The sequence below is a fragment of the Phoxinus phoxinus genome (genome assembly GCF_949152265.1).
Source record: "Phoxinus phoxinus genome assembly, chromosome: 23".
Lineage (NCBI taxonomy): Eukaryota > Metazoa > Chordata > Actinopteri > Cypriniformes > Leuciscidae > Phoxinus > Phoxinus phoxinus.
Window position 1 is genome coordinate 11,162,402 of NC_136898.1, and position 16,427 is coordinate 11,178,828.

The window sequence follows — 16,427 nt, forward strand, 5'->3', positions numbered from 1 at the left end:
GCACTCACATACTCGTGACTCACAATGGATGAAATTAGCGTAATGATACGCTCTTTAGAATTAAAAAAGTGATTAGTCATCACAATATTCATTATGTTGCTTCATTTTATATTGCCATCAAAAATCATTGCAATTGTTAACATGATTATTCAATTTCATTGTCACATAATCCCACAATGCAAGCTTTGTAAAGTGGTCATTATTTAAGGATTAACACCAACTATATGCAACTATTACATTTTGTTAAATGGCATTTACTTAGAAGTCTTAAAGGCACAGCAACAAAAAATAACATCATGTTTAACATTGAGGGCCAGAGAGTGTGAAAAATTCTGACTGTTTTTTGTGCAAAAATTATTCTTGACTAACATAATAAGTGGCCCTCAAAGAGAAAAAAAGGGGGCAGGGCTCACTTTTTTTTGTAAATGCAAACAAGACTGTGCTGAAAAATATCTACTTTAAACAAAACTTGGAGGGATTTAGTGTACAATTGTACTATAGATATAGCTTTAGTGTCATTTGTATGTGGAGAAATGGTAAAGATCTGGCATATCTCATTTTTTATGTTTCGAGCCATTTGTGATCTCTGCCAGTGAAGTCGCTATAATCACACCATTAAGACTGAGATTCAGTCTGTGTGATCAGAGATGTTTGCCTCTCGGTGAGAGTGTAGAAGAGACGAGTTTGACAGGTTCATTAATGCTTCTAGAGAAAGAGCATGCATGTTCCAGACGTGTGCCATTTTGAAAGAGTTTCCAAAGTAACTCAGCAATGGCTAAAACTCGTCTTATTGTTAGCTTCAGAACAGTGTGACTCCACAAGCATGAAAAGAAACAGCCATTAATGTCACAGAACTCAAGCCAGAACCATACCATTTTGGACACGGTGTATGAGACGTAAATATAGGCCAGAAAATGCAGCTTCTTCCAGGATTCTTAAGATTTAAAGTGCTCATGGCTTTGAACAATAACTTGATTGTTCCTGAGTGAATATTTGAAATGTCAAAAGTTTTCCAATTGCATTTTGTTTGACATGCTGGTTACATAGAAACAGCGATATTGGGCTGCCAACTTATGAAAGCTGCATTCTTCAGACGTGACAACCGATGAATAGCCCCATCTATGGATGTGCACTGCACCCAGTCCTAATCTAAACGTCTAGGTCATTCATACTTCACAGAATCACTCACTGGACACAGTGCTGAACTTCTCTTCAATGGCTTTTGTGAATGAGCACAGTGTCTAACAGAATCTTCTCACGTCATTGAGGCAGATGTTTAATGAACAGTGCTGGGACCACTAGGACATCGTTGTTTGCATCATATTTGAAGGCTATTTTGTACCATTCCTGATTACTTATGGAATAAACAAGCAGGCTTGATGCTTATAGGAAGGTCAGGGAGTCCGAAATTTTCACTAAAGCTACTTAGCCACTGACAACTCATTTTTAGGTATACATTTACATAGACGCGTAAAAAACAAGCCAAAACGGATATGAAATTGGTTTTGAAACTTTTTACACAAAACCACTGTCCACTTCAACACTATATGCACACACAAAATATCATATATATATATATATATATATATATATATATACACATCTTATAATATTTTATTATTTTTCACAACCAGAATCACTGCAGCTTCACAGGACTCCCTGCAGATGTGGGGATTTCTATATTAGTTTTATGGAATAAGTCGTTCTGTGTTCTTATAAAAGAAAACGCATTTCAGTTAACACCAAAACTCACATTCCCTGCAAAGTAATTTGAATTAAAGGCACAACAACAAACCGAGAAGTAATTGTGGTCATAAAGGCTACGTCAATTTAATAGTGACAAACAATAACAATGTGTGAGCACTCTTGTCCTTTTGATCAGATTAGCAAAGATTTTAGCCTGAAATCGGCAGCCCTTACTTTGTCATCAATCATCAACACCTAATGGGTCTAATTTGCGTAATAACACATCATGCTGAGACTCAGCGGGACTGTGTCACTTTGAAACGATGAATCTGCATTTGATATCTTAATAAAAGGCATCATCAGACTAAAGATCAGGTCATTTGGACATTAAGAGCAAGGATTGTAATCTCTTACGATTTCTCAGGGAACCTCTAAAATCAAAAGGCTGACTAATCTGTTGCTTGTCCTAACAGTGAAATCATCTCAAATATATCATGAACATTTAATACATCGCCCTAGACGTTAATTTCTGGGAATTACAACTATTGTAGATTCTATTTTTTACTGTAAAGATGCCTCATGCTCTGCTGTCAACCACTGATTGAACTTCATGAGTTGAATTCTTCTTGAGCAATGATCCTAAAGTCTGTTTCAAAGGGAAGTTCTCTCCATTAAGTCACTGTACTGTACTTCATTCTCTCCGTGTGAAGCTGGACCACAGCTGTGGCACCAAATTTCAATTTAATGACATCTAATTCCTGCCTTGGCTGAGAGAGAGTAAGAAAAGTGACAGGGGGTTCAATGGACAGTTCAGGCCTGGAGGGATGTTGGCTTGAGCGCTGCAAGGGTGTCTGCAGCTTCCTGGCAACCAATGACATCTTCTCTCTCTCCCCCTCCCTCTGTCCCAAAAAAACACTCTTAACCCCTGACAACCTCCATTAAACACACGTCTAATTCTACACTAGTGGAAGCTGATTGTGCAGACAATAGGGGCTGCAAGGACAAGTATGTATATTTGCTTAGGATACATAACATTTTTTGAAGAGGGACGTGTCACGGTCAGATGCTGAGTAAGTGGATTCTGTTATGAGCGCTTGAGAACCAGACTGAATAGAGTACTTGCCACATTTTCGATTCTCATTTGACCTTAAAGTCATCACTTGTATTTTTTTTTTCTTTGAACACAACAACATGTAGCCTACTAGGCATTACCATGTCTGAGACTAAAAAAAAATAATGTTAATCAATATTAAAGGGATAGTTCACCTACAAATGAGAATCCTATTATGATTTATTCACCCTCATGTCAATTGATTTTCTTTCTTCTGTTGAACACAGGAGACAAAATTAAGGTTGTGCAAGCAGTTTTTTCATACAATTAGAGTGAATGATAATTGAAGATGTGAGCCTAAAATAAATATGAAAACTTCAACATGTATAGACCACTTTTGTGATGCATTGATTTTGTGGGCTATATTCCAAGTCTGAAGCCACACGATAGCATTGTGTAATGAAACTCAAATTTATTCACAGAGAATCCTCAATTCCAGTGAGATGGTCAAGCAGCAATGCAACAGAAGTAACAGATATTTTCTTCTGTATTGTGATGCACATGAGGAAGAGAAAAAAGAAAACAATCTATGGCAGGGACTTAGATCTATCCTTGGGTTGTTGATTAGATGAAGGCAGATCTGAATGGGAGCTTGCAGTCGACTGTAAGAAAGGGCAGGTTCTCTTTCATCATCTTGTGTTTGAGATCCACCTATGGGAAGGGCATCTGTTCCAGAGAACCGGGGATCAGTAACCTATTGTTTTAAAGTCAGCATGAAAAGGAAGTTCTGATAGTCTTTTCTTCCCTATTGTGAAGGATATATCCAAATGAAACGGCTTTTTGAACAAGAATAAATGTAGGACGGGACCTGATTTTTTCCATCAGAATTCAGGAATTGGTTGGATCGTTGGGGTTTTCCCATTGCTGTGAGTGACAGGTTGTCTCTCTAGTGATGCACCGGATTTTTTGGCTACCGAAAGTTCAGGGCCAAATGGTTTCGGGCCAAAAATCAGTGACTGAAACAGACATTTTATTACCGCTTCTTGAGTGTATTCAGCATCTATTATGCACAATTGTCCATTTTGATTTCATGGTGACTAAATTGACCAAAATGACTGAGAAGTCAGAGGATTTTGACGTTTCACCAGAAAATCGAGTTGTAACATTTTGGTATTCGCGATAATAGCCTAATGCATTTAGAAATTGCATGTATTTACCAATTATTTAATTATAGCTAAATGCATTTGGGGAAAAAATAGATGAATATACATTTCATGGGACCAGATCATTGAGTCGAATTCACAAAACAAAAGAATCAGATTGTTGGACAAGCAATCAATTAGCCTACTTACAAAGATCCGATTTAAGCGAATCATTTTGACGAATCAGAATTGCTTATTCTGTCACGAACGAAAATCATGATTTCCAGTGAATAACAACTGAATATTCAAGGTTTCTTCCTCACACAGTCGGTGTCATGACTTCAGAAGTCGTGTAGCCTATATCATACAAGACATGGATTCATTTTATGATTATTTGTTATATTTTTTTATTTATATTCTTGACATACACCCTCATTGTATTTGCCTGGAAACGACGACCATGACGTTACTTTTCTCTCCTGTAAACTGGGTTAAAAAAGACATGAGGGTGAGTAAATAAATTACAGATTATGACATTTTTAGTGAAGTATCCCGCGTATATTAAATGATTTGTGCTTTATTTCTTCATCAAATCAAGCATGAACCGCAAAGCACATCTTTAACAAGCAAGAGACTGGCGCGTCCTCCTGACAGGGCATATGTTAAGCACGAGGTCATTCCCTCGACAGATTAACCCTTCTTAACTCAGCTGAACACAACTTAGTATATCTCTGCAACCAACTTAAACCTGTTTATCAGAAACTACGATGGGAGCTGCTCTCTGAACGCACTCCTCATTACACTGTTGCGCAGTCGCACAGATGTGAAACAAGTGCACGCGTTTGGAAAGACAGCGTCCTCACACACCACGTCCAATGCGCTTTTCACAAAACTTTCAAACGCGAATATAAAGTCAAATCATCAGTCCTCAGTCTAAAATGCTGAAAATACATAAAAAGCCAAACAGAATTATGCCCATCGTAACAGTTTGAAGCCGCAGAAAACGCCACAGAGTTGCACTTGTCTTTATTGATCTGCGAGCGCGTCCAACACGAGATCCACACAATAATCTCCAAATGAAAACCAATGGTTTTCCTGCCCAAAAAACACTTTCCGGATAATATTTAAATCTCCCGAAAAGATTAATCTTACCTTGTTGAATAAAAGCGATGGATATTCCAGTCAGGACGATCCAGCACACGGGATTCTTCATGGCGTCTGGAGCGGATCGAGTGCGCGTGAGGTCTGCGTGATTGTTTTCCTTCTTGCAAATACCAATTTGAAAATCCGGAGGAATAAGTGGAAGTGTAGTCCCAGACTCTAAGTAACTGTGAAGTAGGCACTCGCTCACTCACCTACGCAGGCGCTGAGAAGTCCCTCCTTCAGTGAGGTATTGCTTATGGAGCTGTTTGGCTGCTTCCACGGGATTAAAAGAACCCTGTTTTCATTTGCTCAAGAGACTGCATTTGAAGTGCAATGCTTGGGTTAGTTTCCAAATAGTGTATTTGCAGAATATGCTAAGGCCGTTTGATTTATTGCTTAGTCCTTTAATAACCCAGTTGTTGAGTTATTATTTAGCACTGGTTTTAATTTTCCAGCATGCCCATTGAAATTAATTCACTCCACTGTTTTTAAATTGGTCCTTTATTGGCGGAAAACGAACAGCTTTCTACTACTATTTCTTTCAGCATCTAACTTTTTTTGGGGTGGGTGGGTTTCACCGTGTGTCTCAAACTTTAATATCACCATACAGCCTGTACTAAAAATGGAAAGGTTTTTCATTGCGTTTTTTATTTGAACAAACTTATTACTATTAAACTATTAAAACAATTAAAAACACTGTGCTATGCATGCCAGGCCAGTAGTTGGCATTGTCACTTTTTAAAGAAACAAGTGCCTATAGACTAACCACATAATGCGCATTCACATGACATTACCGTTTTTGTGGTTTACACGGAGACGATAATTATATAGTTGTCAAAAACTTGCACTTTGAATCCGTTTTTCAAAAATTAGCATTTTCAGGCCCCCAAAATGCCGTTGTTGTGTAAATGAACAGCCAACACGCAAAAATACATTTATGTTTTTAGTTTAAAAAAGTGTTGTATAACCGGCCCTTTATACCTAAACTGTGTAAATTAAGGGGCCGTTTACACAACACCGGTTTTAACTAAAAACAAAAAAAAAATATGGGTTTTGGTCGCTAATTTACATGACAACGGCATTTTGGGTGCCTAAAACACTTTTGAAAACGGGTTTCAAAGTGCAAGTTTTTGAAACCGATACCACTATCGTCTAGTACAAATGTGAAGTACATTTCGCATTATCATCCACTACTAGACGATAGTGTTATGTAAAGTACAAAAACGTGAATCTATGAAAACGGTGACGTCCTTGTACATATTATGTGTTTGGTTTACAGACATGAACGTTTGGTGCAAGTGCTCTATAAAAGAATGCGTCTGTGCGAAGGCGTGTAGTCTTTCTTTACAAAGTGACATCGCCAACTGGCCTGGCATGCATAAAACAGCGTTTTTAGCCGTTTTCGCGGATCCGTGTGAATGTGGATAGTTTTGATGTCAACTGTGCAAAGAAAAAACTTTTCCATTTTTAGTATATTGTTCTCATGTAATGTACCCTTATATCAGCTACCGAGTGCTGTTGTTTAAGGGTATGTTTACATGACAACAATGTACTAAAAACAGACGTTTTTCCTTTGCGTTTTTTGCGTACAGACGACAACATTGTCAAAACGATCCCCGTTCTCATGGATCTGTGAAAACTATTAAAACCAGACCTGCATACCAGGCCAGTAGTTAGCAAGGTCACCTTATAAAGAAACACTATACACCTATACTGAACTCGTATTATGCATCCACAGGACGTCGCCGTTTTCAAAAACTTGCACTTTGAAACACGTTTTTCAAAGTTTGCTTTGTCAGGCCCTGAAAATGCCATTGTCGTGTAAATGAATGATCAAAATGCATAAAAGGTTTCTGTTTTTATTTGAAAACGGTGTAGTGCAAACGGACCTTAAAACGTGCCACACATACTGATATATGTATACACTTAAATATTTGGGGGGTTAAATCTATTTTTCCATTCCAATCCATTTTTACTTAAAGACCTCTGTAGCTCATTTTTAATTGGTTAAGCCGACCGTGTTACAACTTTCAACATTCCCTGGTCTCTCCTAAGCACTTTTTATGATTTGAGGAAGTGGGCCTATGAGAGACATCAGAAGGTTATTAAAAACATTATGTGATTTTCTACTGCCAATTGGTGAATCAAATAAACAAATGTTGGGCTACTTCCAAGGGCCATTAATACAATTTAAAAACATGCACACACTTCCTCATGTCAGTAAAACACTCTAAGGCCACCATCCACTTTAGAGAAGCACTATAATTGATTGTTGTTTTTTTAGGTGTGGAGCACCACTTCAGAAACAGGTTGAGAAAGCGAATAAATATTTTGTGGTCGCTGCATTTTGTTGTAACTGCATATGGTGTGCAAAAGGTGAACATAAATTAATCATGTAATAATGGCTTTCCGTTGTTCTTCCTTGAAGACTTCAGCAGGTGACTTGCTGTTAAATTTGGCTTTGAATGTGAATGTGAAAAATCATTAACCAGCTCAGTGAAGTGAAACCGCTTGTCATCTCCAATGTCAATGAATCCATTTACGTCACACAAGGAATAAAAAAAAAAATCCCTGAAGCAATTCGGAGTCGAAACAGCAAACCGTTTGGCAGAAAATGAAGTGTGTGGGAAAAATTGATTATTTGACAATCCTGCTTAACTGAGTAAGTCAAGCCATGGCATAAAGATGATTATATTCATTGACATCTCTGACACAAATACACTGCCTGCAACCTTGATAACAAGCTTGAGCCGGTCAGAATGAGTAGCAAAACTTTGTTACAGGCAAATGATTATTTGAGCCAGGACCAATTATAAATTAAATAACAAACAAAACGTCAATGGGCAAAAAATATATATATGTTCCATTGTGCTATGCTCGAAAACAATGCAAATCTCACTGCTTAGATGCTAGGGTGTTGCTATGCAGTTGGTATTCTCAGTGGCTTTTAGAATGTTGCTATGTGGTTGCTAGGGTGTTCTGGGTTGTTGTTTACTAGCCCTACTCAAAAGAGCCTAAGGATATGGCTCAGCTCCATGCTTTAAAAGGCTCCTTGATTATGATTTCACTTTTTTAACTTTAGTTAGTGTGTAATGTTACTGTTTGAGCATAAACAACATCTGCAAAGTTACGACGCTTAAAGTTCCATATAAAGGGAGATATTTTCTTTTACAGAAATCACTTTTTAAGGACTACAACAAATGGATGGTAGAGACTACAACAAACTTCTTCCCAGGTTGGTGACATCACCAACCGTAAAATTGACATAAACCCTGCACCCGGGAAAACGCAACAAAGGGGGTGAGGCCATGTTGGGCTGCTTTAGAGAAGAGGACAAGTTGCTGTCACGTTTTTTTACACCCTGGAAAAAAAATTTCCTAAGGCTGATGAACTTAGAGAGGTTAAATTTAATTTTTAACACTGTTCCTGAACATTATAACATCAATGTTTGTCTGTGTGCTGCACATTTTATGGAGAACAGCTTCCAGAAGAGAGTACAATGCAGACTTCTCCTCTGAAAGACAAGCCATTCCCATTTTGTCGAGACAATCTGTTGTTTAATGGATCACAACTTGTAAGTATGCCTTATTATTTGTAGTTGTGTTTTCTATTAACAGTTCCATAACCTTTATTTAGTTGCTAGGATAGCTATGATGTAAAGGAAGGGCAAAGCTTTGCCTCCGCTAGCCTGCTAACTATAACATTACAGTTGTAGTGTTTACTTAAGCTTTTGTAAGCTTGATCACTGTTTGCATTACCATAGTTTTTCCGACAAATATAATAGTGGATAACATTGTATCTATAGCCTAAGAAAATAAAAAAAAGTTTATTTGTTCGTATTTGTACGAATCCCTTGTTCGTTAACATTGTCAGGGTCTGAATCGCGCTCGAAATGGTTTGAAATTGACGGCATCATTAATATTTACATCTGGGTAGAGCTTGTGATTATGAAGGCGCGTGATATTTCCCGAACACGCGCTAAGCGCTGCCAATCACAGCACCTTCCGTTTATCAGAAGGAGGGGCTTCATCGAAAACGAAGCGTTCAATCAGACTGGGGAGAGGGGAGCTGTAATAATGTAAAATATGTTTGTTTTTAAATGGAATAATTAAAAAAGAATGATTTTTTTTTACAATCAAGCAATCATATTCTAATACACCCCCCCAAAAAATCTAAACTTTGTAAAAGGCTATAATAGGACCCCTTTAAATGCATGTTGAAATGGAAGTAGCAACAGAATTTTCCTTCCCTATTGTGACGGGTTTATCGAAAAAGAAAAAAATATAGGGCAGGTTCTATGCATTGGTTGTTGATTGGAAATTGAGATGTAGTTAACTTTAATGTAAGAATATTGATTTTTTTCACCTGTTTTTAGTTAAAATTGTATGTATGATCACATTTGAATCACAACACTTTCCTGTGTTGTTTGTGTGTTTAGCATACTTAGGCTTGAGATTTGCTCAAATAACTAACCCTAGCACTAATCAAACTTGCTTGATTTTCGTTTCAGCCCTGCATCAGTTCCTTGTTGTGTTCGTATCAGTCCAAATAAATTGGTTTCTTACTAGCACTGCAGACTGCCAACATATCGTTGCCCTTGGGAAAGCCATTGCTTGATATAACCAGAGATCAGGAAGAGTCAGTTAATCTACAGCAACCAAACTGCATTGTTAGTACGCTCTGAGAATTTCAGCTCTCTAGATGAGTCTGTCCTGCACTTTTGCCTGTTGACTGAACAGAACATATAAAGACTGTGAGACCATGCTTAGAGAAATGAAAGACTCTGGGAGAGTAAGTGTATAAGCTAGGAGGGAACTCTATGAAGGAGAGTGTTTCAAGTACCAGGCCATTTGAGAGTCCAGTATTGGGACAGTTGAAACGCAGAAAGTCACCTTGCTCACTCTGTGATCCTTTAAATCACTGCTGTCTCGGCTCGAGTCGGCTGACCTGAGGACAGCCTGAAGTGCATTAGCCAGAGAGACTGACAGATACATTAGTCAGCGAATTCTTCTCAGATGTGCTACAGCTCCATCAAATAAGCTTCATGGCTTTATTTAGTCTGTCAGGGCAGTTGAGCGGATACCTTTAGCTGTTTTTTTCCAATGTCTGTGCCATCAATAAATATCTGCATCATATGCTAACGACATGAAGGCTGTTCCAAAAAGCAGGCAACTTAATTATGCTGCCTACTATAGCTTTTTTGGTCAAATTTGAGTATTATAAACAAGTTGCTTGCATTCAATTCAGTAAATTTAAAACTGCTTATTATTTGATTGCCATTTGATTACCATTATGCCATTATTTAATTTTATATGGATTTTTATGTTTGTAATTGGATAAATTAAAGTATAGGTTGATAGTTAGAGACTGTTGGATGATTGATAGAGATACGGATGGATGGATGGATGGATGGATGGATGGATGGATGGATGGATGGATGGATGGACCTTCTATATTGATAGAGACTGTTGGATGATTAATAGAGAGATAAATAGACTGAAATATAAATAGATAGATAGATAGATGGACGGACGGACAGATAGATAGATAGATAGATAGATAGATAGATAGATAGATAGATAGATAGATAGATAGATAGATAGATAGATAGATAGATAGATAGATAGATAGATAGATGTTAAGGCGTCTCATGTTATTGAACAGTATTTGTTAGTATTCATGCGATTATGTGCTTATATTTCCACCGTGAGCATGTTTACAATATATTCTGCCTCATATCTAATATGCTGTAATGAATGGAATTAGGGTGCTACCGTATTAGGGGAAGAATGTGTATCAAATGCGTCTATATTGATAGTTTCAATATTAATTCAAAAGCTAATCCCACTATCAAAACAAACAGCTGTGAAATTATATTTCAACACATTATGAGTAATGAGGTAATGGATCTTGCTGTCAGGAATTCATAATTCCTTCAGGACACATAGAATTTTACATTTCACACAGAACATTTTGTTTCTCTCTATCTTTAGAGGGAAAACGATAGAGAGAAATAAAATAAGTCGACTTTTTTATATAAAAGTGATCTACTACTATTCAAAATCTAATACATCTTATTATTAAAAGTGTAATTCCTATGAGACAAATTGTCATCTGTCAACATATTATTTCATCTGTCCAAGATATGCTGCAATACACAAGCCAGTGGTTCTCAACAGGTGGGTCATGACCCAAAAATAAACTGTAGGTCTGTTCTGATGGGGTCACAGAGAGCAGGGATAAGTATACATATGATGTGCAGACCACAATGTGTTTTGTGCTGTATATTATTGGCTGTAAACATGGAACCATCAAAATTCAAGAGGCCAATATTGTCCTATTAAGCCTTAAATTATATTACAATTATGCAGCTCTTGGTAATATTATTTATATTTATGTCAATGTTTGATTTTCAGTACATTTTCTGCTTACTTTTATATAATATGATAATAATTTTGGTTTGTGCGATTTACAGTGCAAAAGTTGTGAACTTACATAGACCACACACTCAGCCACACTTATGTACACACACTGATATTATTCATGCTTTCCCTGTCTCATAATAATTATAGCTATTCTTTCTGTTATATGTCTGTAGATATGATTGTATCTCATTGCTAGTCTCAGAGCAAATTTTACCCTTCCATTATAATAATAAAAAAAAATGACTGGGATGTTTGATATATGAATATCTTTTCTTAATATCTTTTTAGGGAGTGTCGGAAAACTGGCAGGGCCGCTGAGGATGAGAGATTGTGCATTGGAGATGGATTGCAGTTAATTTCCCTTCCGGTTGTGTATCTGCAGTGGAGTTACAGCCCTCCAGGTGGGAAACGGATGAAAGAGTTGGAGAATCTGCCATGTTTGATGGGATTTCAGCATTTGTGGGGCCTCAAACGGTACCTGAGAACTGATCTGAAAACAGGTTTCTCCCCTTTTTTTCTTTCTTAATCATAAAAGCCGATCCTTAATCAACATGCTTTCCTCGTATGCATGAAAGTAAAGTACAGTAATAAAGTCTGGCTTACACGAAACTTCCTCTACCGCAGAGATTCCCTGTTCTGTTCCATCACAGAAGCTCAGCTCTGGATGACAGGGAAGTGTTCTGAATTTTGATGAATGTTTAATTTCTGTTATACAAGTTGATGGGTACTGTGCTTGCGCTCTCGGGAGGCTTATACGGTATTAATCATTTTCATGGTAAATGATTCCGCGTCTCTGCTGAGAGAAAGGGGATGGATGAGGCAACATTTCTGACATGTATTTGCACCAGACTTTGCCATGATAATCAGCTGGGGACGTATAATAGAGGCCGTATATTATATCAACGTCCACATAAATCCTGAAAGATAGAGGGAGGGTGATTCCAATTGAGATTCAGGACGCAGAATGAACGGGGTGGTACAGCCGTTTGCTTGAGAAAAATGGAAGGTGATTATATTTTGCTGTCAAAATTGGCTGTTTTATTAAGATATTACGAATGACCTTTTAGAGGCAAAATAGAGTTCAATATTCAAAACAAAGTGAGCTCCGAGAATTCATCTTACCCTGGTGACTAAGTCATTGCAAAAGGGCAAAAGAATTAAATCTGAGCACATACTCTATATCTCACTTATTATAACAGGTTTTGTATGCAAACCACCATAAATATTGAAAACAGGATGCATGGGAACCATTGATCTGACAGCACTGAGTAGCCACATTTATATATATATATATACACACACACACACACACACATCTAAAGTCAATCTAGTTTTTTAATGTCAGAAAATATTATGAAGTAAGTCATAAGAGAGACTGATGTCATTTAATGTTATCTGGGAATATATGCATTCAGGATGATTGATTGTTTCCCCTTGAGGTTGTTTGAATTTTTTCCTTCAAATAAGTCGGGTTGGAAAAAATATATCAGAAACATAAAAAAGACCTTGTGCATGGTTGCATAACGATATATATAATAGTAAATTCTCCTTCTTATATAGTTCTGTTCTTTATCATTACTTTTGTGATTTATTATACTACTATATTTTAGATGTTGTTCAGCAATAATTTAGATTGAGTCTTAGACATGGCCCGAGGCTGCCCCCTGGTGCTCGTTTAAATGAGTTACAACCACAGTGCAAGTGCTGTTGATCACAATAACAGCAGCAATGGCAGTTGGCAGCGTCTCAGCACATCTTTACTCACCATTTTTTATATAATGTTTAAATAAATTGCATTATACATACACAACTGGCGTATTTATAATCACCAGTTATAAAGTGGATAAATACTTCATTATTGAGGATGAATTTCAGATTTTTGGATTGTATGACATACAAATAAATTTTTCTATGGCATTTTAGTGGCATGTCCAGAGATCCATTCTTCACAACTCGCTTAATATCTGAGATGATTTGACAGATGCCAGATTTTTCATTGTCAAGTGTAGACTATTGAAATTAGCACTTCATTTGATTTTACACGTGAAGCGTTTAAAAGCCACGAACTAAAAACGGGCCCCAGGATATATAGATCTAGTTAGCATTGTTGTTTCCTCTTTATAATTGGTGTAGCTTACATGAAATTTAATTTAACTTAAATGTTGCTATAATCAGCATGATTCAAAGGCATTTAAAACATTGTTTAAATGTCGTAGATGTTGAACAAAAAACAGCTAACTATACTGATTTCTTTTTTAGCTATATAAGGCATTGCAGGTTTACTAGAACACTCGATTCTTTATCAGTGTGAAGGACACAATGACTCAAGCGAAGGCATAAAACCATTTTGATTCCCTGTATTTTACCCCGAGCAATATGACTCATAGGCTTTCATTTACAGGAAATATGGGAAAAGCTGCTTCCAATGTGACCTAGAAGTACCAAATTGCATACGGAATGGACATAACATCTCAACATGATGCTAGACTTCATTTGAAACTATTTATACAGAATATGTTCTCTTCTAATTATTGTGAAGTGATTAAAGATGGTGTTCTATGACCTTTTATATTTGTATTTTAAAAATTCATAGAAAAATCGACAAAAATACTCACAAAGCAGGAGAATATAAATGAAATTCTAGGTTGTGCACCATTCAATTGAGAATGCCTTCTAAATTCCAGTTAAAATCCCAGTTTTGAACTAAACTTGAATTAGGGTATCAAACAGGATGTTTGAATGTGAGAAAAATTCAATTCAAATATATTAATTTACTGTGGAAGCCCATTTCAGCCAAATAAGAAAAAACGAATGCTTTGGTAAGTCATGATTATGACATAAAATCTCATTAATATGGCATAAACATTTTGATAATTGAAAAAATATGTAATACAATGTAAAAAATATTGTGAGATAAGTCAAAATTATGAGATGAAACAAATGTAATTTATGACAAAAAGTCAAAATTTGAATAAGTTACAATTATGACAAAAAAGTGAAATTATGAGATTAAAGGTTATAATTACGACATAATTCTGACATACAAAATTTGACTTTTGTCCTGAATTCAACTTAAGACTTTTTATGTCATAATTATGATTTATCACAGCATGTTTTTTTTTTTGTATGTGGCCAAAATGAGCTGTCATTACAAGTTTTTAATTTGAAAAGAAAAGTTTGTCAATAGAAACTTGTTTGAAAGTTTAAGAAAAAAAGTTTAAAATGAAGTTTGAAGGATTATAGGCCTAGATAGACAGATAGCCAATTCTTTCATTCTGAATTTTGCGCAACCCTAAACGGCAAAAGAAGTCGAGTTCTCGTTCTTCCTCGTTAAGACGCTTAGATAATCCGAGACACAGTCTAACTGACTCAAGGCTAGCCATAAAACTGTCTGAAAAGAGCAGTTTGGGTGTCTGGTGTTATTGAATGTTTTTGGCCAGGTAGTTAAATGATTTTCTAACGTACACAGAGCAATCACAAGGCTAAGTGGATGAGACAGAAGCGGTGCCTGAGCTCACAGGGTGTGCAACACTCCTGTCAGACCATTTAGTGATGTGTGTGTGTGCATGTACAGAGAGAGAGAGAGAGGCTTGAAAGTTTTTGTTTGACTGATATCATGCTGAGACCATCTCTCTCCAGCAGCAGGGGGCCTTTGCTTGGAGAGCGAGCAAGAGAAAACAACAAAGAGAAAGAGGAAGAACGAGCGAAGAGGTGGCAGAGCTATCATGCTTCTCAATGATGTTACATTGCCAAATCTGGCTCCTCAACAAACACAAAGACTCCCCTCAGGGATGCTGGTAATAATACCCTTCAAAAAGATCCTCAATAATTCCCAGATTGCACCAGTCCTGGATATTTATCACTGAGCTGGTAGAAAGAGGACACTTCCTCGTAATCAAGTCAAAATAACTCTACAGTATAAATATCATTTTTACTTTCCGTTGGTGAGTTACTGGAGAACATTACGGCAAGAAGGGGGTCATATTCTTGAATCATCTCATATAATCGCAGGCCAAAAGCTAAGCAGCTCAGCTTCCTTTCTACTCATCTCATTAGATTCATTTCCAGCGTGTGTGTGTGTGTGTGTGTGTGTGTGCTGTTAAGACCATTAGACCGCACGGCTCCAGATCTACTAAAGATGAAAGCGGGAGGAACAAATCTTTAGTGATTAACTCATACTCGTTTTTCTTCCCAAACCGTTACTCCAAAGCACCTGCTGCTATATCTCACAATGAAACTCTCTGTCCCTTGCAGATTTTACCCATTAATTCCAGATTAGCAGAGTGGACACGGTGGATTCTGCCAACTAGAAGCCGATGTATAATTTGGATATGGGACGCAAGGTGCCATGGCTTCATTTAGAGGGAGATGCAGAGGGGTGAGAGGTCTTTCGGATACAGACGGTTGATCTAGAGGTAAGAAAGCTGAGGGGTGAGAGGTCTGGATTTCCGGGAGCCTGTATGTCTAGGATGGATACGCATTAAAGAAACTGTCTATCAGCCTCTGGTCCATCACCTACTGAACTGATTATTACAACCCTCATGGCTCCCATTTTTCAGGGGTATTAGCATTTTTAATAAGCCCTCGTCATTAATTTGAACTGACAGCCTAGACAAAAAAATTAAGCTTGACCATAAAAATAACACTTCATGTTATGACCACTAGAGGCCAGTGTCTTCAAACACTTACCTCAAAGTTACTATATTTTTATACATTCCACACAGATGAACAAATCCATAACATATTACATATGTCATGTTTATGTTACACATTTAAGTCGACTAAATTAATTTTACAGGCTTTTATCAGCAGTCAGCTATATGAATTGGAGAAACCCAGAGCACAACATCAGCTCTTAGGGGAGAGTGGGACTGGCCCACTGGTTTCTTTCAATCCGAACAATCAAAAAATTATGAGGGAATTTTATTATATATATATATATATATATATATATATATATATATATATATATATATATAT

The 16,427-nt window shown here is 36.9% G+C and overlaps 1 protein-coding gene across 6 annotated transcripts in view; it reads right to left on the reverse strand.

The window, feature by feature from the left end:
• ntm (neurotrimin) overlaps nt 1-5,310 on the reverse strand; it is a 274,033-nt gene extending 268,723 nt beyond the window's left edge. For 2 of the 6 annotated variants that reach the window (XM_079598671.1, XM_079598670.1), the window contains exon 1: nt 5,032-5,310. In XM_079598671.1, the coding sequence (XP_079454797.1) occupies nt 5,032-5,092 (61 nt within the window). In that variant the 5' untranslated portion in view covers nt 5,093-5,310. The remainder of the gene's footprint in view (nt 1-5,031) is intronic. The other 4 variants (XM_079598673.1, XM_079598672.1, XM_079598675.1 and 1 more) reach the window with 2 other exon arrangements.
• Between the last annotated feature and the right edge of the window lie 11,117 nt (nt 5,311-16,427).